Here is a 25,224-nt window from a genome sequence, read left to right as displayed (position 1 = left end):
GGTCAAAAAGCCACAATTTGGTTTTAGCTTTAAATGTGTTGAATGAGTCTTCAGCTCTGATTGTAGCGGGGAGGGAGTTTCATAGCTTAGAGGCTAGGACAGGGAAGCTAGAGCCCCCCGCTTTTTGAAGTTTAAACCTAGGGATCGATAGACAGCGGGTCTGGGCAGTTCTTAGAGGTCGGGAGGTCGAGTGGCGAGACAGCCGACTGCAGAGGTAGATAGGGGCCTTATTAGCCCAGCATTTGTGCGTGAGGGCAAGTGATTTTAGTGAAATTCTCTGCTTGACAGGTAGCCACTTTAAGTTGGTTCTAGATTCTGAAATGTGGTGGTTGCGGGGGATGTTTAGGGCAGCACGAATGGTGTTGTTCTGGGTTATTTGGAGTTTATTGAGATTCTCTTGGCTGGTACCTAAAGAGCACTACAATAATCAATTTTGGCCATAATGAGGGTTCTAGCTAGTGTGACACTGTTAGGTGTGGTAAGAAACGGTCTGCGGGCTGCAATAAGTTTGCATGTGTATGCAGAAGCAGATCTGACTGCATTTATTTGTTGGGATAAGGATAGGGTGGCGTCAAGGTAAAAACCTAACGTTTTGGTATCTTTCGAGACTCGTATGTTATTACCGTCTATGTTGAATGACTGATAGGACGGCTCTAGTTTGCTCAGGCATTGTGCAGTGCCCAGGATAAGGAGCTCCGTCTTGTCGTCATTTAGGCATAACTGGTGTTGGGCCATCCAGGCTTGGATGACCAGGTAGACGTTGTTAAGGGCCTTAGTGTCAGCTAGATAATCACCTGTAATGGGGATGAGTATCTGGGTGTCGTCCGCATAGTTAGTGTAGGAGACACGCAGATAGTCAAGCACATCAAAGAGTGGTTTCATGAAAATGTTGTAGAGTGTAGGTGACACGCAAGATCCCTGAGGTACACCGCAGTGAATTGGGGAGTGGTCCGCAGCTGCGGAAGGGGGCAAAGACCCTCATGGATCTATTGCTCAAAAAGGATTTGATCCAGGCTGCAGCAGAGGACGAGAAGTTGGCAGCCGAGTGGAGGTGCCTGCATAGGATCTGGTGGTTGACCAAATCAAATGCGGCAGAGAGGTCGAGCAGTAGTAGCATTGCTAGTTTGCCCTTATCCTTCAATACCTCAATTTGGGTTTTTAGGTCTATTAAAGCAGTTTCCGTCCCGTGTCTGGGACGAAATCCGGATTGTCGTAGACCTAGCAAATTGTTAGATTCCAGGTAATCTTGGATCTGAAGGTGTGCTGCGCAGTCTAAAATATTAAGCAGAAACAGTACCGTGGTGATAGGTCGGAAGTTAGTGGGTATGCTTGGATTATGATTTAATCTACAGGCGGCATGTATTTTGATGTTATTGCCTTGTTTTTGACGAGTCACATGAATCAATGGCTTCCCACATACTTTCCCTCCAAATGAATGCCCACATTTCAGCATACTTATAATATCCATCAAACAACTGTCAAATACTATGTATTTGCCCTCTTTCATTAGACTGTCATCCGGCGTCAAAGTTGTTTCGGACTGTATCGATGCGGACATATCACCAGAATTGAACGAAATATCGCTGATATCAAGTTCTGATACGTCGGTGAATACTGCTGCTGGTTCATTCTCTGTCATTTCAACATCTGTTACTTCAACATTGACGGGAGAACACAACAATGTCGACAGCTTTTTGGGTGGCATTTTTTTTTTGCTGGTGTAGATTGTGTGAATTAATCTGCGACTACTTCAGAGCTATCTTCAATACATCCAGTATCATCATCTTGTGGTGGTGCAGTCGCACTGTAGCAATGGTCCAATAAAACTTTACTGGATTCTCCGAACACATTCAATTCATTTTCTGGCCATTGGACATGAGCATCTTGAGTCTGAACACCCCGCGCCTCAATAGATAGTTCCTCCATAGTGTAAATGGTCTGGCAAGCAACATCTCTCATTTGCTTCACTGTCTGTGTATGTATAGTTCGTACACCCACGGGTAACTAGAGGACAGATTGGAAAAGGGATGTTCAGTTTAAACACAAGATAAAGTATAGTACAATTGACAGAAAAAAAACATAATATAGTCCCCAGCACAAAACAATTTCTAAAAATATGAACTGTTTGTAACTAAGCTTATTTTTGTTTCTTTTCTTTGCAACTTTCTTGACTCGAACTTCAACATCTGCACACTGTTGCTCCGATTCGTTTCTGCATGTCTTCACTTCCTCTTGCGCTGCAACGACTATATTTCCTGGATCCGCATAGACAGCACAGAATGACGCTCCATCGACTCCCTGAAACATAGTACTTTCATTACTATGTATCACAATATTGAAAACATAAAACACACATGAGGACGACCACACAGGTACATCTCAATAGCTAAACACGAATGAAACATTGTGTAGAACAATCAAACGACAAGTATTCGAGCTCTGATGATCTAGTTCGATGGAACTGTCAGTATCCATACCTCTGGCTCCGCATAGACTGCCATGATTTATTTTATTGGAGAGGGCGCCTCAGCAACTCCCTGAAACACAGTACTTGCATTTAGTATGGTTTTCAATATTGTAAACATAACACACACTTGGGGTCGACGGCTCAGGTACATATAAATAGATAACCACAAATGATGCATTGTCTAAAAGAATCAATGGATATCTAAATATGATCCGATTTAATCAACTTATTTCTCCGATTTCTTTACATCTGCATCATCTAAATGGGATGTTGTGATTGTAGTGGAAGCTCTGTCGTCTCCCTGAAACACAGTCCTTGCGTTAATAGGGAAGAAAGTATAGCAAATGCAATCAGGTTAGATGATCACGCTCGATGGAGCTGTCAGTTTCCATACCTCGTGCTGCTAAATAATATCTACGGATGTTGTAAATGTAGTGCGCACTTCCGAAAGCTGTTGCGCCGATTCGTATACGCATGGTCCCGCTTCCACTTCCCCTGGAATTATTTGAATGTCAGGCTCTGCATCAAGTGCGGGGGTTGACGCCCCATCAACTGCCTGAAACAAAGTACTTGCTTTAGTAAGAATTACAATACTGAAAACATAACACACACTTGGGGTCGACCGCACAGGTACATATCAATGGCTAACCACGAATGACAAGTATTCCAGCTCTGATGATCTAGTTCGATGGAGCTGTCAGTATCCATACCTTGTGCTGCTGGAGAACATCTAGGGATGTTGTCAATGTGGTGGATGCTTCAGCATCTCCCTGAAAGACAGTACTTTCATTAGTATGGATAACACTAATTATAACTGCAAACAAACACCAGTGGACGATAACTAAGGTGTATAACAATTGGAAAGCACTAACCAAAGATTCAGTAAAATAATTACACGATACATAAAAACTATTACTTGACATGCATAAAACAAGTCTGTAGCGGAATAGCCAAGTATGATTACCTGATATGCACTAGAAGTGGTTGATAACTGCGAGCACGTCATGGATGTAGAATGTTCTTGCTTCAGATTCAGTGGATAGTCAAGCAGTTGTAAAGGTAAATTATTGTTTGATAATGAAATGCCAATATTAAAAATTGCCATGTAAGGCGACAGAATACTTGAGAATAATGATATTGAAAATGCGCAATATAGCACAGTTCCCTGTGCCCATAAATAGATTTCGTTTGTGGGTTATGAAATCGAAAAAGAATATATTGATAAATGTCATTATTCAAAAAGCTATACACTCATATCAATGTCGAAAGTATTACAAGGGACACAACACCTAAAATATCAATTAATCCATTTTGCTACCTACACACTACCTCAAGGCCTAAAGCTAAATCAGGACACTTGACTCACTAGTGGCAGAATGTGGAAGAATGGAGTGGGAATAGCGTTTGCGAGAAATTTTCATGTCGTTCGCTGTTTATTCTTCTTTGTTACCCAAGATGTGGCGTACATGTTCGAGGAAAAGTGCCGGCTGCAGATGCGGTATCGATCACCCCTCTTGTCCTCTAAGACTTGTTGGACTCTACTTTGCAGCTCAACCAGTGGATATCTGCAATGTCTGACCCATTCTCTTATTCGATCAACAGATTTCGGGAATACATGCATTGTAGTGCCTTCAGATTTAGCCTGGGTCTTCGAAGGGCAACCGCTAATCGAACAGGCAGGCATTGTTGAAAATTCTGAAAAGTAAATATCGACATTATTATACAATCTTGATGAATAAAATGTGATAAAAAAGTAAATGAACCATACAATGTTCAATGCAAGGTTTGTTTTGGTCGCCGGAACTATACCAGTTCATAATGTGCGGCTTAGTATTTGCATAAATTGCAGAAATTTATAAATGATGTGACTAAACTCTGAACATGTGACTCGTCCCTTGGATGTTCTGTCTTGCACGAGAAGGAAACATGCTTACATTATAGACAGGACCCGCAAAGGATGCAATTTGATGACAATTGACACAGATAAAAATAAATAGATCTATTGATAGCATAACAATTGAAACTCAAGTCAATAGCAATGAGACCAATGAACATAGCACTATTGAGTACTCTACTTGCAAATAGATAGAAATTTAAAAATCACCGAAATATGACTAGGATACATGGCCTTACCTTGACCAACAAACAGTTGGATTCAGAAAGCCGAGCAGTATGTTGCAGCAGAACAGGAAGATGGCCACAGGTAGCACACTGACAAGTTTGCTCGAAGCGGTCACAGAAGTTCACGGATAGCACGACGACGAGCAGATTAGCATAGATCTCAGTGGTTCTCAGGTAGCACGTTCAGGAGTTGACTTGCAAAGCACAAAGATGTTCTCATGAGACATATCAAGTGGTTTATAAAGTATTAGAAACAGGGGTTTGTTTGTGAATGAATGACGTGTGTATGTCGTGGTATTATGTGGTATGCCAGGGGGCGGCCAGCGTAAGGGGGGGTCCTGGCCGGAGACACGGGGTCTGAGGAGGCCATGTGAGCAATGGCCCCTGGGCGTGGGATACCTTTTGAAGTATACATGGTGTTTCGCACCTTGGCTGTTATCGCCCCTGACAGCACACCATGGCAGCGCTCTTCCCCAGGTGCGAACCGCCTTTGATCGGGGCGGGGGTTGGATGGGCCGGTGGGCGTGCAGGCAAGGCACAGGAAGACTGCTGAATGGAGACACACTTATGTGGATTGCAGGGGGCAGCCTGCTTCAGGGAAGGCCTGCCTGGAGACACAGGGTCTGAGGAGGCCATGTGAGCAATAGCCACCGGGCGTGGGATACCTTTTCAAGTGTACATGCTGTTTGGCACCTTGGCCGTTTGCGCCCCTGACAGCCCCCCATGGTAGCGCGCATCCACTGGCACGAACCGCCTTTGATAGAGGGGGGTGGGATGGATGGGCCGGTGTGCGTGCAGGCAAGGCACAGGAAGACTGCTGAATGGAGACACACTTATGTGGATTGCAGGGGGGCGGCCTGCTTCAGGGGAGGCCTGCCTGGAGACACGGGGTCTGAGGAGGCCATGTGAGCAATTGCCCCTGGGCGTGGGATACCTTTTCAAGTGTACATGCTGTTTGGCACATTGGCCGTTTGCGCCCCTGACAGCCCCCCCATGGCAGCGCGCATCCACTGGCACGAACCGCCTTTGATAGAGGGGGGTGGGATGGATGGGCCGGTGTGCGTGCAGGCAAGGCACAGGAAGACTGCTGAATGGAGACACGCTTATGTGGATTGCAGGGAGGCGGCCTGCTTCAGGGGAGGCCTGCCTGGAGACACAGGGTCTGAGGAGGCCATGTGAGCAATTGCCACTGGGCGTGGGATACCTTTTCAAGTTACCTGCTGTTTGGCACCTTGGCCGTTTGCGCCCTGACAGCCCCCCATGGCAGCGCGCATCCACTGGCGCGAACCACCTTTGATAGAGGGGGGTGGGATGGATGGGCCGGTGGGCGTGCAGGCAAGGCACAGGAAGACTGCTGAATGGAGACACACTTATGTGGATTGCATGGGGGCGGCCTGCTTCAGGGAATGCCTGCCTGGAGACACGGGGTCTGAGGAGGCCATGTGAGCAATTGCCCCTGGGCGTGGGATACCTTTTCAAGTGTACATGCTGTTTGGCACCTTGGCCGTTTGCGCCCCTGACAGCCCCCCATGGCAGCGCGCATCCACTGGCGCGAACCGCCTTTGATAGAGGGGGGTGGGATAGATGGGCCGGTGGGCGTGCAGGCAAGGCACAGGAAGACTGCTGAATGGAGACACACTTATGTGGATTGCAGGGGGGCGGCCTGCTTCAGGGGAGGCCTTCCTGAGACACGGGGTCTGAGGAGGCCATGTGAGCAATTTCCCCTGGGCGTGGGATACCTTTTCAAGTGTACATGCTGTTTGCACCTTGGCTGTTAGCGCCCCTGACAGTCCCCCATGACAGCCTGCATCCACTGGCGCGAACCGCCTTTGATAGAGGGGGACGGGATGGATGGGCCGGTGGGCGTGCAGGCAAGGCACAGGAAGACTGCTGAATGGAGACACACTTATGTGGACTGCAGGGGGCGGCCTGCTTCAGGGGAGGCCTGCCTGGAGACACGGGTCTGAGGAGGCCATGTGAGCAATTGCCCCTGGGCGTGGGATACCTTTTCAAGTTTACATGCTGTTTGGCAACTTGGCCGTTTGCGCCCCTGACAGCCCCCCATGGCAGCGCGCATCCACTGGCGCGAACCGCCTTTGATAGAGGGGGGTGGGATGGATGGGCCGGTGTGCGTGCAGGCAAGGCACAGGAAGACTCTTCAATGGAGACACACTTCATTCATTAAAAAAATTGAAACAACCGTTCTTTAAATTAATGTGGTGTTTTATTTTGTTTCTTATTTTGATGGCACAAAAATACAAAACTTTACACATTGTACAGGTCAGGTTGCAGCACAGCGAGGGAAAATTCCCTGTACTGACCGCTGTCACTGGGGAAAGTTTGTCTTATGGCACAAACGGCACAGGTGGGTATTACTCTTCGAACGTGGTGTCCAAGTCTCCCGTGAAGCCACCATGTAAAGAAACGATAGGCCACCAGCATTTACCACCTGTAAAAAACCAAGATAAGTTTATTAAACCTTTGTTGTCAATGACAATTCTTGTAACTAATGGCATTCTGCTCGGACAAATGCTATCTAGACACTGCACACTATTGAACGGCTTTCATGCGTTACATATGTAGATGTAATTTTGGATATAGGAGACAACCATGAAATAGTAGGGGCATCACAACCACAGTATACTTACTCGTTACTCGGATTACGAGGACGAACAGTTGCGCGAAGTTTGTGCATAAGCACCATGATTATCCTCAACACAGACCGTGTGAGGAAGGTTGCCCTGAAGTCTGGCAGCTCGGTGATGCATTGCGGCCGTGGATCGCCTTCCGAAATGTAGACCACGCATCCCGAGTTTTCACAGCAGCAGCAGTTCTCGTCCTCGGTTGGCATTAGCTCGCACCGATTGGATGTGCACCAGGTGGAAACACCGTCCATGCGACTAGGTCCAGGGTCTTCATCCGTTGATTCGTCCTGCCAACTGCCGTCCGAAGCCCCATCGTTTTTGCATGTTTCCCTTTCCAGTAGTTCCTCCTAGGTATACCTGGGCTCGTACATGTAGGGCATTATTGTAGCCATTGTGTGGTAAACAAACTAAAATAATTTATAGCGATGGTACAGGTGTTCACACGGGCTACAAGTGGCGAAGGTAGCTGACCAGAGCACAGAAACGAGTCACAGAATACTCAAAGTAACACAGAGAGAGGAATGGAATAGAAAATCTGCTGTTGTGTGTTGTGAACGGTCTGTTTATACTTATTGAGGAAAGAGGCGTCCTGCCATTTCCATGGCAACACGTCATTAGCTGAAGCGCAGCGATTGTTGACACGAGACGTGCTTTGGCGTTGTGAAATGGGCGGTACGCATCTGCTGATGACAGGCTCAGGGGCGGGGGATATGATTTAGTGCTGCAAAAGCAGGTCAGCCAGGGCGATGGGGCAAGTGATCGGATTATCACAAAATGGTGCGCCCTGGTGCCTGTTTTTGCGTGCATTTAATGGACAACACTCGGGTAAGGTCCATAGGAAATTTTTCTAAAATCGAGCGACTTAGGCTTAAAAACACATGGCTGACCCGTAGGGACAATAAAAATTTCTGACCGAACAATTCCTTTAAACTAGAGGATTACTGGGCTTCAAGCTGTTTCTGTTTAGTTGAGCCTTGAGTGGTGTAATATGCAAATAATCATCCCTCTTTCATTGTTCAATGTTACCGAGCAAATTGATATTTTGTAACATCAATATAGTCAAGTTCAAGACGTTTACATGATATTGTTTGCAGCCGATACGTTATCAATGAGAACGGCAAAAGAATGTATGATTTTATTAAGGAGGTTTTCACACCTTGCATTTGGTACAATAACAGTCTTGTGTGAAAGCATCCACAGTCGGAACGCTCCCTGAACACTCCATACACCCAGTGACTGATATACATCCGAATTAACTTGCAAACTCTTTTCAGTGTTTTGCTAGAAGCTAGGTCAGCTCTCTGCAATCTGAAAATTAGCTGCCAGTGCAGAATTACATTAACAAAGGCTTGTGCTGCTCTTAGAACGCTTGTGGATAATTCTCGCGCTTGTGTTCCAAAGCAGAACTCCATCTTGTTACCAAGTGTATGTATTTCAAAATGGAGTTCTCTAACTATACTAGGCTGGGGCAAGGATTATAAGTCCTAGCCTTCCAAAATCAGTAAAAAAAAATATTTTCTTCTTTTCATCAGATTTCACTTACACCAACATTGCAACTTACCATTCTTTGCCTCCTCACTTTATCCAACCGCATTTTTCATCCACAACACTGCGTCTTTGAGATTAAATACCACCAGTCCCATACCTTTAACCATTTTAGTGAACAGTTCAAACACGCCTGTAACCTGCCCAAACATCCTTTCTGAGGTTTTTATCAAAAACACCTTTTCATTAACATTCAATACATTTACACTTGTCATCTCCAGGCATTTAAATGAAAATGTAACAGATTCCCAAACGGACCGCAAAAATCAACATTCCTGATAATATGGAGGCTCCTATCGAGACAATCAAACTGGTTATCCAGGGCTATATGGACCCTCGCTTGTACATATTTGATGTATGCAGTATGACCACACACTTTCTAACATGGGGAAATAATATCATAGAGGTTATCTTCATAATTTCGGATAAATGTTCAGCATTCTGATCCCAGAAGAGCACAAACACCTTTAAGGTCTCGGGCCATGATATTTTGGAGTACAATTGTGCACATAGCAACCTGTCCATGAGTGATGAGTGAAAGGGACATTTTGGTGTGATTGGCCACTCAGAGCAGAAATAGAGACAATGGGCCTCATTAGAAGTTTGGCGGTAGCCTTGCCGGTAAAACCGGCAGGCTGCCGCCATACTTACGAAAATTTCTGGCGCCCGCGAATGGGCAATTACCGGATTATTGCGGCCCTGCCGGACCCGGTAATTGCCCTTTTGCGGGCTCTGGAACGGAATGCTCCCCATTTGAGCCCCCTAGGGCTCAATGGGAATGGGGAGGTCGGATGCACCGGCACCGTTATAAACGGTGCCGGTGCATGCGACATGCTGGGCTCGCGGGTGCCGATCTGCCCACCAGGACAGACCTGGTGGGCAGAAAGGCACCTGCAAGCACAACTCGTAGTTTGCCGGTCTGAGAACTACGGTACCGGCAAGCTAACCGGTACCGTAGTTCCCAGACCGGCAAACTTATAATGAGGCCCATTGTCAGAATGTTATCACAATTCAACCTTACACCTTCGCAAGCACTATGTGTCCTATGCTATCCATGAAGGTTTCCCAACCTGAGTCTTTTCTTTCATGGAAGGCATGGCGACTTAGAGGAGTATATAACAGCAGGCACAATATGCACCATGTAACCACCACCACTTCAATGCATGGGTAACCCGCTACAGAACCCTGCATCTAAAGAAAATGTGACATTGTTAATAATAACCATACAAGTGCTAGTGGACAGTGAATAACTGCATTTGCTGATGCACATAAAATGAGATACCGATTAGTGTAGCATAGAAGGCCTGGGGCAAGAGAATGTTGTTTATTGCAGCAGGTTTCTTCTGATGTAGAGGGGGAATGTATGGGGAACCCGAAAATCCCATCTTTGAGTATGACAGAAGCATAGCTTGGCAATTTCTGTTCCTGAAACTACTCTGAGAGCGTTGCAGATATCACCACAGTTAATGGAAACAGGACCTACAGGAAAACCTGATACTAAATCATGTGGAATGTGGGTGCAGGCCCAGCAATCAGGAATATTCTGAATCCAGGCATGGTGCAATGTGGCATGCAGAACAGTGTTTTTGCTTTTGCTTTCAATCCAAGGGTGTCTATTAGGACCTTGGGACTCAATACTTGACGCATTGGAGGCTGTAATAGTTCATGTAAAAGTAAGCACTAAAAAGTGTAGAAGAAACATTCTTCATACAGTTACTGAAAAAAGTTATTCGAGGACAGGTGGAGTTCAGGAGTCAGTCAGTTCTCACAAGTCCCCAAGAAGTTGCTATGCAGTTGTCATTCAGGTCACTTAACACATGAACTGAAGGGTCAGCAGAATCTAGCATACACACAAGTGTCTGTACTTAGGCATCAGAACAACGACACCAATCATGAATAGAAATCCACCAGTAGCAGAATTGTAGGTACAAACCTAGAAAGGTTTCAAACGGATGATATCTCTGTGGCTTCTTTGAATGTCTCCATCAGTTTCCTCGTGATTTAGAGGAGTCAGTGCTAAAAAATACTCTACAAAGGCCTAGGCAGGTATCTTTTCAAAGCACAACTTAATTTCGGCACCATCCTCTGCACAGACGGAGATTGTATCCTTTGTGTATTAGAGAATCAGAACCTAGGGGATCAAAGCCGCGCTGAGGCTGCTCTCGTGTTAAGATAAATTCTGCACTTATTGATGGTGAGAATCCACTATTTCCTGGAGCTGCCTGCAGATACTCTGCTGGACCATCAACATGATCCTGAATTGAGGATTTCATCACAGGACCACTATATACACATACAGAGGCACATGTGGAGGAGTTGGCCAGTGTCCCTTTCCCGTATCAGCCAGTGGATAGGGCCCGAATGCCTTTGAAGCGTTTCCAGATGCTTCTACAGGAGGTGGGACTCACCCACAGTTGGAGTCATGGACACACGTCGGATGCCTCTAACACTTAATTGCCATCTGCATGGTAAGGAGAACGTGTAAAGGTCCACACCAACAAGGTTGTAAAGCTGGTGTCCTCTAGTGCTCTCAGAGATAAATCTAGTCACCTGGTTGGTGGGAATGACAGGGTTCAGAGGATGGCACCTACAGTGCTTATTTGACCTGGGAATGGAGAGATCCGATAGCCTTCACAAGGACGTACAATAGTTCAAAACATTCACATCTTCTAATTGAAAATACAAGCATCTTGCTGTCAAAGATGGGGTTGTACTATGCGCACATGAAATTCAGTCAAGATCTCATGAGGTAACAGCCCGTGTCTCTTTCTGGGGTTATTATGCACGTCCAGTAATACTACGATTGAGGCCTCAAGCAATCTGAGGCCAGTATCTTAACTCTCTGTGGAGAGGCATGTTTTTTTTATTGCCATTAGAGCATTTAACTGCTCAATTAGATTGGGTGGGGTAAGTACAATGAGAATTCTGAGAAATATGTATGGCTCTGCAGATGTCTATGTCCACCTGTCCAGTGAACTGGGAACCTCTATCACTATTAATAATAGCATGGGTCCCAACCTATATATAAACTGTGTAAGACGTTTCTTAGACACAGTAAAAGAATTAGCTTTTCAACAGAGGTATTTTCAACAGAGGTCAGCCTTTACCTACCCAGTAATTTAGTCATGAATAGTAACGGAGAAATACAAATTAAGACATTTGGGGAGTTGCATGAAATCAATTTGCACATTGACGAAAGGGCTTTCTGGGGTTGGTTGTGCAAGGCAAACAGCCCAATTGCTTCAATAGTTCTCGGCTAATGCGTGCAAGTACGGTGCGAACCACTCCCTGCTACCAATTGCTCTCATGGCTCCGGTCAAGATGAGGAAGAAGCAGGCTAGGTGCTGCCAGGCAGCCATGCAGAGAGTGCCACAATGAATCAGGACACGATTTACCGTTTCTTCTGTACTACACGCAGCCACTTCCCAGACGCGGGTGCCAGGTTCTGTGGCACGGCCAGCCTGGTAAGAGTTGGAATTGGTGACTGTTCCACTGAAACAGGGACAAGCATATTGTCATGAGCCAAGGGGGCGTCTAGGTTGCTGTTTGTGTTAATTTGTCTGCATGGTTGTTGCCTACACTTGCTAAATGATATCACCATAGCTGCGCGAAAGCATTTTAATTCAACTTGCAAACTCTTATCAGTGTTCCTATTGGATCTAGGGCAGCCCAAACCCACTGGAAATTAGCTATCACATATGTGCGCAATCACATAAATAAAGGCGTGTGCTGCCGTTAGCAAGTGTTAAGTAAAATAATCTTGCTTTTGTGGGTCTACATATTTAAAAATGGATACTAGGCTGGTGCAGTGATTATAAGGACTAGCATTCTTAAATCAGTGCAAAATGTTTTTCTTTTCTCCTTTTCATACGACTTTACCTAAACCAACATTGCAGTTACACATTTTCTTGGCTCCTCATTTCAACCAACTGGATTTCCCAATCGCATGATAACATCAGCAGCAGACAGATAGCATAAGAAGGCATGATGAGGCCAGTTGGGACGAAAGCATGCAATGAGTGAAAGATCCTGATTTGAAGGGGTTGGACCAGCCACTGGAATTGGAATGAGTATGGAGAGAACATCGAGGAGGAACAGGCACAGAACAGAGAAGAGCAGAGGAGAGTAAAAGCCAGGACTCTGGGATGGGAAGTTGTCAAGGCTCTACTCAAGCAGCCTGGTGCAGAGGGAGAACTGCCCCTTTGGCTCTACTTGAGTCTTTCAGAGAAGTACGCCCGAGAACAACAACTGCGGGGAGAAACACAGCGACATCTACAGGAGTGGACAGAAGGGCGTAAGAACCATATTGAAGAATGGTGCCGGAAACCATTAAGAGCGACACTGAGAGAATTAAGGGACACTCAGAAGCAAGGTGCGGGAAACCCTTAATTCAGAGACTGATCCAACATTGCAAGTCCAGGTGGGACTGTTTGGGCGGTGGTTGGAAGAAATAATGCATTACAAATCAGTGTATGTTCCTCATCCTTTGTGCCACCCAATGGGCTATCTGACAAGGGACTACCTGGCCATATCATGCAAAGGCCTGGCCATATCCCTACATGTTCCAGGTGGATAGCTCACGAGTTTAGAGCTTGCTTTTGGCATGAGGACATCATCATGCATTTTCCAAGATCGAATTCATGCAGGGTTGGCTCAGCCCTTCATCCTCCCAATGTTCAGCCATTTAGTACCATTAAATTGAGCGATAATAATAGATATTACTGTGTTTAAAAGCCGGAAGGAATCTGGCATGAAGAGCTATATTGATATATATTGATAGCAATGCATGACATATGAGGGGACTATCAGGGTATGCTAAGGCTTAAAAGTATTAGGAGTACCAGGACATATCTTGATAGTGTCTGGCATATGTTGCTTGGAACCTCATATATGATACAACTTCCTAGCATATAGCATGATTGCATGTTAATTCCATGCCAGTGCCTAATATATGCCATTTTGTGCCAGGGATTACGTGACTAATTGGACACATGGTACCATTCCTACACTGTAACACTGATGCTCCTTTTTATACATAATATGCTCCGACAGTTTATACAACCACACATTTTATAGTTATTCGATTAAAAACAGAAACACACATAGACGATCATTACAAAGTTGCCAGTCCGGAAACAACGGTGCCAGTAAGCTTGCTGGTACTGTTGCATCCGGACCGGCAAACTACGAGTTCTGCGAACGGGTGCCTTTTTCCGCCCGCCAGGGCTGACCTGGCGGGTGGAAAGGCACCTGCTTGCAGACATTGACGGATGCATCGGCACCATTCATGGATGGTGCCGGTGCATCCGTCCTCCCCATTCCCATTGAGTCCAATGGGACTCGAATGGGAATGAGGAGTCATATTTTCCAGCGCCCGGCAATGGCTGATTACCGGGACCGTCGGGGCCGTAATGCCCCGGTAAGTCCCCATTGTCATTGCAACCACCCATCCACGGTTGATTAACAGGCCCATCTAAACTGTACATAACAATACTTAAAACAAGCCAGACCTATTGGATTTGCCAATGACTGTTTAATGTGATTCTACAAACACATCAAAATAACAAGCTCTGTTTTAAGTCTGCTGCCTCATAAAGGTCTCCATACTTGCTTGACACGTGACCGTGTCTGCCAAAGCCCTACAGGTTTTTCAGCAGCATCGGCCTATTGGCAACTCTTGCTATCGCCACACAGGGGCTCGTTACAAGTTTGCTGGTATCCCTGCCCCTTGTGTCACCGCCTGAAATCCCAGTATTACCGGGATATTACAAGCAGCAGAAAGGCCGGTAAATCCCCATTCTATGGGATTGCTGGAATTACCGGCACCAGTAGTACCGGTACTGGTAATTGCAACATATATTTGCCAGTGGGGGCCTGATTTGCCGGCAGGTCAGGCCTGTTGGTAAGTCAGTGCCCCCAATAGCAAACCTGTGTTTCCCCATACAGATCCGGGAAAATGTAATGACCCCCATTCTGTTGGTCAGTCCACCCAGTGGGCATCATTAAATATTCTAAAAAAAGACCCAAGATGTACATTGCTCCAAATATATGTATCTTTATTTTTTAGAATTCAACACCTAGGAGCTGAAATTCATTTCATCAGGGACCTAATGGATCCAGAAAATGTCGGTGGGATATACGATTTCATGTTGACTGCATTGGAGGTGAGTTGGGATGTTTGTATTTCGGTTTTCCAGTGTTTAGACATATGTGAAACTGACACAAACAAAAGAAGCCTTACAAAAATGCCTTATTAATGTATTTATTTATGTTGCACGAGTTATACCGTGCCACAGGTCCACATATTTTAGAGAGGGGACACAATACGGTTGCATTGAAGAAAACAAAAACTATATAAAAAGAATAAGCTATTCAAAGCTGTCAATTGTATGTACATGATGCCTGTTCGTTTGACATGCAAAAGAATGACTAAAAGCATGAGCTATCACAAAGTACCTTTGGTCAGTCTCTTTAAAGTAGTAGCAGCGTATACAGAAATCTCAATGTATCCCTTGTCAGGTGTAAGTTGTTCAGCTTGTCACTGTCTTCCTGAACGTTTCTTCCTATATTTCTAAAGGAAAACTAACACTACACCTACAGCTTAGGAATTCAGAATGATGTGAGCTAAAAGCCAGGAAGTATAGTTTAAGGTGAGAGTGAACGATCAAGAAGTGAGTTTGTGTATTGTTGCGAAGTGACTTGCAGGCTTATCTTGAGTTACATCTTAAGTTTATTCCAGACACTTAGGTTACAGTTACATTAAGACAATACATGAGAGTATGGACTAAATCAGCACTGGCCCCATCACCCAGGCAGGGGAGCTCTAACTGCCTGCCTCAGTATGGAACCCTCAGATCAACATTCCATCATTCACACAGCAACACTCCATGAGAAAACATAGACTCACAGCATGACAGCATGACACAGACAGTCACTACATAACATGTACATTACTACAGTTATTTGAAATCAGCATGTCCTCCTCGGCCATTACATTCCATGCAGATTATCACTGTAGGGCAGAAGAGAAGCCTTATTCTACTTCAATAAGCTGAATGTATCCCGATACGACCTTGTTTTCTGAAATCGGGCTTGAATTTACTTGCTGTAACAACATATCCGCTGACGTCACTTTCTTTTGTGTTGCACATTCTGAATATTATGCCCCTTGCTTCTTTTTTATGGACTCCTACCCTTTGCGCACCAGTTCATTAATGTGCTGCTTTAGGTTGGGGGTTCAACATTGTTTTATCGAAGTAAATTACTCCCTTGCAATTTAATTCAACAGAATTACTTCATTTTTTTCATTTTTTTAAATGGGGTTCCCCATCCCTACCTTACACCAGCACTACCACTCACCCCTCCCCACTTCCTCAATACCCCCTAACTCTTAAAAAACATATATATACACTTTTCTACAAGTCATTGGGCCTCATTCCAAGTTTGCCCGTACAGTAACACCTGTACTGATAAGCTTGCCGGTACCGTTGTTACCGTACCAGCAAAGTTCTGCTCGAAGGTGCCTTCCCGCCCTCCAGAATTGGCCTGCCGGGTGGGCCGGCACCCGAGAGAAGAGCATGCCGGATGCACCGGCACCATTCTGAATGGTGGCGGTGCATCCGGCCTCCCCATTCCCATTGAGCACCGTGGGGCTCGAATGGTAATGGGGAGCATTTTTTTCCGCCACCCAGCAATGGGCAATTACTGAGTCCGGTGGGGCCATAATGACCCGGTAATTGCTCATTCCTGGGTGCCGGAAAAAAAAATGATTCCTCGGCAGCCGTGCCTGTTATACTGGCATACCGCCGGTATTCTAAAGAGGCCCATTTTGTCGAAGTAAATTGCCATGGAGTAATAAAAACAATGGTATACAGGTTAGTGCAGAAGGTGGAGGGTAGCAGTTAAGATCTCAGTAAACTGTTAATAGAAATGGACCAGAAGACAAGGGGGGACATAGAATACTCCTTCCACAGCTAAACAAAGTTGCATTCTATCTACTCAACCCTCTTAGAGCATTTTAAAGGTAATCGTTTTTCTTTGTGGTGCTCTTAAATGAACAGCAATATATTCAATTCCGTTTTCAAGTTTGGAGGTTTTACTGGTGCCTCAGGTTCTCTGAAAGGCTGTTAAACCATTTTGGACCAAACCATTTCTGTGAATTTTCATAGCAGAGCTCCTTGGTTTAGGTAGAGCAGATTCTTACTTGTGCTGAAATTAGGTGTCTAGATTCTTTGTAGAGGTTAGTCATATTTGTTGGTTATTCAGAGCCCATTGACCAGTATGCTAGTTCAGAGGTGCATACAAATGTAAAGGTGATTCCTTGAAAGCAGAGGGCATCCACCAATAGTCTCCAATTATGCAAGGCTGACACATTGATAGCCACATGCATTGTGGTGAGTGTGCATAAGCTATGCAGTGCCTTTCAAGTGTGGGGAATTAGGAATTCCCACCTACTTTCTTTTATACAACGTGACTTTGATACCTTCCAATTGAGTTTGGCAAATGCAGATATAATTTGCCAGTTCTCTGTGATTATGCATGGCTGTCACCTACTTGGTCAAGCACTCAGAATGTGTGATAGTGCTTTTTAAAACAGAGTTAAATTAAATAAGTAGAAAAGAACAATGGATGTTCACAATTTGCAATAGCACACTTTTCTGTTCAAAAACAAGTGTCGATATTCAGTTCTTGCAAAATACTCCATAATGGTTGGAATCTGTAGACATATGAGTGTTTTGCACATTCAGAAATATAACTTTGTTTTGTATTCCCAATGTTGTATATCTTTTAATCGCTAGCCTGTTACAAAAATGTTAAAGGAGGGCATCAGTGATTAGGCTTGAACTCAGCACTTACCGTCTTTCTCTTGCATGGGAAAGAAGCATGGCCAGGCATTATGTCCTCTGTTGAATTACAAGGCTACACCTAGTAGTAAAACAAAAGGCAGCACCTTGCATGGTTGTATTCAATGCATCTCAAGGAAGTTTTGGATCAAAAATAGTGGCCTTGTGTATTCATAGAGCAATATTATCAAATGTCACTTTGAAGGACAGTACTACGATAGAAGGCTGAGGTGCAGCACAAGGTTCAGATGGAAGTAACCGACTGGAAATGCTTACAACGCAAAAGGAATCCCATGAATGACCTATGTGCGGGCCAAATAGAGAAGTGAAGTAGGCTTCTTTCAGATATATAGTGCCCTGCTAGTATCGTTGCAGCCCTGCAATGGAGGATTCATGTCTCCTTTTTTTAAAGTCTTCTTATATATGATAAATATAATGGATACTAAATGACTCCTTGGTGGTAGCGTATCTGACTCTATACCAGACCTTTTATGTGTATGACCTCAACATGCCAAATAACTGGGGCTGGCAAGCAAGGCATGTTGACCCTAATATTTATCTGGTCAGATGTGAGGCATGATCACTTTGAGGCAAGGCTAGTGAGATTGGTGGGCGTGTGGTGTCACTTAACAGAAATTAATGGCTGTGTAGGACACATGGGTACAAGTAATGAACCCTTCATTGGTTTCAAAACTCTTTAGATTTGCGACTGAATGATACCTGTTGATGGGGCCGATATGTTTCTGCCCTAGGTCAGTCTGTCCAGACCAGGGACATTGGGTCTGTTACTTTGGTGCTTGTTGGTGAATCACTATTTTATTCATAAAATGTCCTCTAGTAGAATTAGGGACATCACTTCCTGTGGCCATCTTGGATTGATGACATAAATTCCTACAGCCATCTTCAATCAGCCCACTCTCCAGCTGAAGGTCACAAGGGACTCCTCTGGGATCCCCAATCAGGAAGAAATTGCCTGATCCCAGCAACACCAGGGACGAAATCGGAGAGACCAACCTTTGATGGCCTAGACGATCCGGTGATCAGCATGTGTGTCATCCCTTCTGAACTCCCTAGGGGCATCCAGCCAGAGACGTCCCAGTTAAGGGTGGCACACAGATGGGTGAAAACTAACCATTGACCAGCCTCTTTGCCACTTAGCCCACAAGCCTTTGCTTTGCTGTGTTCAGCTGCTTGTCTTTAAGTAACCATTATTGATTCTTCTCAGCCTCACCCTTCCCATGCACTTCTCATTCTATCTATTCCGTTCCCTTCTATGTCTTTCTTCACTGTCCTCCGCTCAGAACCATCTCAACTCTCTTCCATCCCTATCATCTCCTCTCCTCAACGCCACCTCTCTTCTCGTGCCACTCATCCTTCTATTCACAAAACCTACTCCAACACTAACGACCATTACACTATCCCCAGCATCTCTCTATTTCTCAGACTCAGTGTTGCTATGCTTCTACATCTCAGTCTCTTTCTATTGCTCTTTTGAATGCACTGTCTGGCTGCAATTAAACCTCCCTTACCTTGGTCTTCTTCCTTTCTCAGTCACCTTCCTTTGACCTCATTACCCTTATTGAAATCTGGATCCCTCCCACTGACTCTGCAACCCTTGCTGCCCTTCATGACCCTGCCTACACCGTAACTCACTCTCCCTGCCCCACTGGCAGAAGTGGTGGTGTAGGACTGTTTTTATCCTCCAAACTTCCTATCTCTCCTACTCGCCTATCTGCTGCTAACTCTCCCTCATTTGAATAAACTATCTCCACAATCGCTGCTCCCTATGGCATACATATTTTCTCTCTCTACCGCCCACCTACTCCTGGAGGTCTACTCTTTTCGACCACATCTCCCAACTAACTGACTATCTCCCTCCTGGTCACCACCTCATTTCATTGGTGACTTTAACCTACCCTCTCTCTCTGCTGCTCTTTCCACTGACTTTAACTGTCTTCTACTGAACCACCCACTCTCCTGTCTCCACTCTGTGCACACCCATTCTAATGGAACCTTTATTGACCTTATTATCATCTCCTTTTTGCCTCTAACATTGCAGCTTCTTCTACCTCTGATAACTTTATCATCTTTGCCACAGTCTCCCTCCTGCTTCTTCTTCACTCTTTCGATCTACTACTATTATTAATAAGCGCATGTTTCCCTCCTCCAAACACCCTGACCTGACCACCTCTCTGACCTACACTACTCTTGTCCCTCCTATGTTAAACTCACATTTCAATCCACTGAAGACGCCTTCAGTCACTTTTACACTGCTCTTAATGATCCCATCTCCTCTCACTAACCTGTTACTATTCTTGCTACTAAACCCCCTTTCCAGGTCCCTGCATTACACCTGTCATCCGATCCCTGAAAAATAAAATGTGGAAAAGGTTTTTCAGTTGGCAAAGGTCAAGACACTGTTTTGATCTCCAACTCTGTCTCACGGTTCTACAAAACTACTCTACTCTTGACTCTGCCAAGCATGACTTCTATCTCTTTCTTTTTTCATCTCAAACCTCCCAACGTAGGCAACTGCAAAAATCTTGCAAACTCAGTCCTCTCACCTCCTAAACCCACCTCCAGCTTGTCTCCTATACTCTTTCTGCAAATGATCTTTCTCCCGACTTTGCTTCTAAAATCTCTACTATTCACAATACCCTGTTACTTATTTCTATCCCCCTCCTCCTGCTCACTTTTCTCCATTACTCCTACCCTCCTCTCCTGCTACTATGTCTTCCATTGTGCCCACCAACCCTAAATAGATTCTTGCTCTACTCCTCAAAGCTAACCCTTCCTGTGCCCCACTGTCCCTGCACATTGTGAACCACATAGCACCCAGGTTGCTCCACGTCTTGCTTCCGTCTTCAACTCCTGTCTATGCCACTTTTTCCTCATCCTATCAGAAAGCTAATGGCATCCCTCCCCTTAAGAAATCTGGTCTAGATCCTAAATGCCCTGCCGACATTTGCCCTGTCTCTCTTCTTCCACACTATTCCAAAATCCTAGATAGAATAGTATTCAATTGACTCACTGAGTTCCTTGATACTCACATACTCCGGGACCCTCTTCAGTCTGACTACAGACCTCTGCATTATACAGAGAAAGTTCTCCTCAATGTAAGCAACTTCTGCTCATCATGCAAACCTTTCTTCTATTCTTATTCCTCTCAACCTCTATGCTGTCCTTGCTACTGTTGACCATTCTGACCTTCTCTCTACATTATCTCTCCATGGCATCGGAGATAAGCCCCTTGCTTGTTTGCTTCATAACTTGCCCGAGACACTTTACAGGGTCCTTTAACAGCCTTACCTACCCACTCACCTCCTTCCTGTCATTGGTACACTTCTCTTCTCTCACTATACTTCAGCCCTTGGTGCCTTGATCTCCTCTTATAGCTTCTCCCATCAACTCTTCACTGATGACACTCAGATCTTCTTCTCCTTTCACTCCTTTTCCGAAGAGCTGTTGTCAAAAATGTCAAACTGCCTCTGCACCATCAAATATTGGATGCCATCTCACTCGCTCATGCTCAATGCCACCACTTCCTGGCCAAACAGGCTATCTTTTCCTCTCCCCCTCTTCGGTCTTGCATCTCCGGACTACTTTCTTTACTCTGCTTCCACGCGTAAACCAAATGTCATCTTCCACCCTTCACACAACTTCTCGTACTCCATCGCCAAATCTGCCAGTTCATCCAGACTCAACCTCCTCAATATCAGAAACATCTGTTATCTTCTTCCTTTCTATACTGCTAAACAGATAATCTGCAACTTAGTCCTTTCTAGATCTGACTACTGTACCAGTCTCCCCTATGCCCTTCTCACCAATGCTTTTTCACCTCTGGACAAAGTCCTCAACTTTGAGGTCTGCCAACTTTTCAACCCTTCTCGCTTTAACTCTGCCTCCTATGCCTGTCGTCATATTGGCTGGATATCTATGAAACAAAGGGCTAAGAATAAACTTCTTCTCATCATCTTCGAAACTATCCATGGACTCGCCCCACCCTACTTATCTGCTAATTTCACTGCCTACTCTCCTCCTTGCATGTTATGATCATCCTCGGCCCACATCCTTGCCACCACTCGAGCCCCCTGTGCTCCCTCTAGTTTCTGCTCTCCCTCTCTCCTTGCTCCCCTACCCTGGAATAGCCTTCCTCTTCCTCTCTATACTACTCCAACTCTACCACTATTTAAATACAACATCAAATCCCTCCTTCTTGCTGAGGAGCCTGTTTCTTAACACTCTTCCCTGCTGCATCACCCTGTTGTGCCTACCCTTCACAGACATCCCTACAGCACTGTTCCTTCACCCCTCCATCCTTGATTTAGCACTTCCTCTGCCATCTCGTTGCTATGTCATTCTGCCATGTCCTCATCCTTGATTTATGTTTCCTCCTTCCCCTGCCACATCTAGTCTTCATGTCATATTCTCTCACCCCATTGTAAAGGACCCATGTCCTCTCCACTCTGTTATCAATGTTAAATTTTGTATGCCTTTTTGTGCCCAAAATGTATTGCTTTCCCTTTGAATTTTATAAATAAATAAATACATGGTGGGTTAAAATAGATCTGATTCCAGGCTGTAAACTGCTGATTGTAGGCCTGTTGTCTGGGATCATTTCTTGGGAACAATCGCCCCTGGAAACGCCCCTCTATGTGAAAAAGAGTTGTGTTCTGGGGTATATCTCACACTTGCAATCATTTAGATCCTGAGGAGTGATATTCTGTTGCCACCAAACTGCCCTTCTGTGTTCCTAGCCTCACTAGCTAGAAATCTAACATAAAAGGAAGTTTTGGTTGGAGTCTGATGGAGGTAAGCTCACACGAAGGTTCTCTGTATGTATCTTGTGAAACTGTGTCCTCAATAGGGTGCTAATCCAGGAATCTGGCAGGTTGTCTATTGCTTCATGCTGTTTGTGCCCCTATTGCTATTGCTCCGTGTTTGCTTCATGCTCTTGGTCTATCTGCCTTTGGATATACATGCAGAATATATTTTTGTAGAAACCCTGGCTTTTTGTCTGTACTTTGGTGCATGTTAAAGTTCTTGCAGCCTGATTGCGGAAGTACTTCCTAAAATGATGGGTAGGGTTTCCGGTTTTTGAAAATACCAAAAGAATCCGGGAAATGACCTCTGTGATCTGTGATAGTTTTTACATTCCTCGGGGCACTCCGATAAACACCAGTATTTTATATGATATATATTCATCTCCGCCCAGTCTCGAGGGCGGAAGCAGGATTCAAAATGCTGTAGTTCTGCATTGTCTTGTTTCCAAATCAGATACATTGTCAATGAGCTATCCTCCCAGCCCTGGTTGTGCATGTCTATTGACTTTACTATAACTATAGGAGTCTCCACTGACATTATCCAATATTGCCACCTTGCGGTCATTAACGATAGCAATATACAAACCATGGAATCATGTGTTTCTTAATGTGGCTCACAACACCACTATGGTGTAGGTTTGATAGTAATAAAACCTGATTCCCTAGTTTTAAAATGTTGCTTTGGAACTAGTGCTCTGGTATTGTTACTACTTAAAACACCATACTGCCTCTTTCAATGAAGTCCTAGAACTGCTGTTTTGTTTCCCTTACGTCCTCTTTCCCTGCCAGCCACAAAGAGCAAATATTAGAGGGTGGGGAAGATTATTCTCGATAGACTATTGGTACAGGACCCCAAGAACAATATGTTGTACTCTAGTATTCAAGTACAGATTGTTAGAGCTTTAGAGCAAATATTTGCTATAAGATCAAGCTGTTCAGTTTTTCCTTTTTCCAGCTAAACAACAACCCTTATAAAATGCGCAGGTTAAATAAAGCTCTGTGTGCAGAGGGAGCAGTGGTATGAGAAGCTTTCCCGCTCGAGTCCGTAATTGTTTGAGTTGCCTTTTTCGGACATTATGATTATATAGTCATTTTATTGCACTGCATGTTGCAGTGAGACCGTGGAATGTGATGGAGTCACATAAAAGCATGAAAGGAAAAAAATGGAAAAAGCCAGAAGGTGGGAAAATAAGCAAAAAATAGTCTGGGGTGGAAAAATTATGCACATCGAGGGGCACAGTGAAAGGGGCAAAAAACAGTAATTTGTGTAAAGAAGTTGCAAGAAAGGGGGCGCTTTGGCAGTTTTGTGAAGGAGGTATTTGTGATTATGACAAACGTCAAGGCCGTACACTTCAGGTTCTCAACCCCACTCGGCACTTGCCAAAGAACAAGGTTGCCAAAGAACAAGGTTGCTCCACCACCTGACTTTTCCACCTCAATGCTCAATACATCTCACAAGAGAGCTGCTGTAGAATTTCTCATGGGGGAAATAAATCGTATTTGCATCTGCAAATGTAGGATGAGGTGTGATAGAGTGATGGGTAATTGCTGTTTGCTTTTAGTCATCTTTGCCACATCCCAAGTTTAAACTCTCAGGACTTTGCTCTTCTGCCAGTTAAGCACCTTTAAAAGGCTTAGAGAGTTGCTTAGAGAATTGGACAGTTCAGTATCATTACTTTGTAAATGATAAACTAAAGTGTCACTCACTCTGTGCTATTCAGGGATAAGCGCCTCTTTAAAAAAATCACCATATTTATGCTTGGGAAGTCGAAGTAATGAAAATTCCAAACATTATGAAAATGCTTTTAGCAAGGTTTGTATTTTTGATTTTACCTTTACACTTGATCATCTTTATGTAACCACTACTGAATCTATCATCACTGTGCTGTGATGAATCTTATGAGATCATCCCTAAGATCCTGACATGGGCCTCCTCTCATGTGGCCAGGGAAAGGCAGCCGCTACCTGATTCTGACACTGGGGTTGGCATTATGCGGCAGGATCGTGTGGGAGGGGACTCATGTCAGGGGGAGTGGGAGACCTCTCTAAATGGTTCTCCTAATGTTCCTAAAACCTTAATGGCTTATTGTACACAAACTGACAATTTTGAGCAAATAAACAACTAGGGATTCCAAGTCCCATAATGCCCATAGTACTGGGACAAGGAAGAGGACTCAGAGTGGATGAAGTGTCATGAGCGGTCTAGTTGTTGGGAGAGAAGGCACCTGAGCGGGACTTTTAAAAATAATGCATAGGCAGGAGTAAGCTGTTTGTGTAGTCGTGGAGGCAGCAGAACGCTGTGTAGGAGATGCAGTAGATGCTGGGGAAACGATATATGATATTACAATTCTTCCCAATTTAATATTCCATAAAAGAATAACGGTTTTCTTGCTTGCCTTTTAGCTGTAGGCAATGCAGATTACAGGTCTCTCCCCCTTGGTCTCTCATACAAGGAGGGCTTTGTTCCTGCAATTTTTGGCTTCTGGTTATACAACTTATTGGCTGCTGGCAATGTGGGCTTAGCATTATCTCCCAATTGGTATCGCTGTTTAGGAGAGTTGCACCCTTTTTCCTGAATGTCAGTCCTCTCTGGCTTTTGTAATGCGGGTTACAATGGTTCCCTAATTGGTATCCCTGTATTAGGAGAGTTGCGACCAGTTTCCATCAGTTAATTCATTCTGTATTCAAAATAATTGCTTTCAGCTATCAGTCTCCTTCGAAGCACCCCGGGGTCAGCTGCTTCAGGCCAACTCACTGGTATGCCTTGAAGTCTCCTTCTG

General features: G+C 44.7%; 1 protein-coding gene across 3 annotated transcripts in view; it reads left to right on the top strand.

Annotated features, from left to right (window-relative positions):
- The window catches only part of ALS2CL (ALS2 C-terminal like), a 757,501-nt gene that overhangs the window by 681,729 nt on the left and 50,548 nt on the right, over window positions 1–25,224 (top strand). For all 3 annotated transcript variants that reach the window (XM_069647086.1, XM_069647089.1, XM_069647088.1), the window contains one exon: window positions 14,846–14,942. In XM_069647086.1, the coding sequence (XP_069503187.1) occupies window positions 14,846–14,942 (97 nt within the window). The remainder of the gene's footprint in view (window positions 1–14,845; window positions 14,943–25,224) is intronic.

This window comes from Ambystoma mexicanum, chromosome 2q (genome assembly GCF_040938575.1).
Source record: "Ambystoma mexicanum isolate Mex_15411 chromosome 2q, UKY_AmexF1_1, whole genome shotgun sequence".
NCBI classification, from domain to species: Eukaryota; Metazoa; Chordata; class Amphibia; order Caudata; family Ambystomatidae; genus Ambystoma; species Ambystoma mexicanum.
The sequence above is the reverse complement of the archived record's forward strand: the minus strand, read 5'-3'. Positions and strand labels throughout refer to the sequence as shown.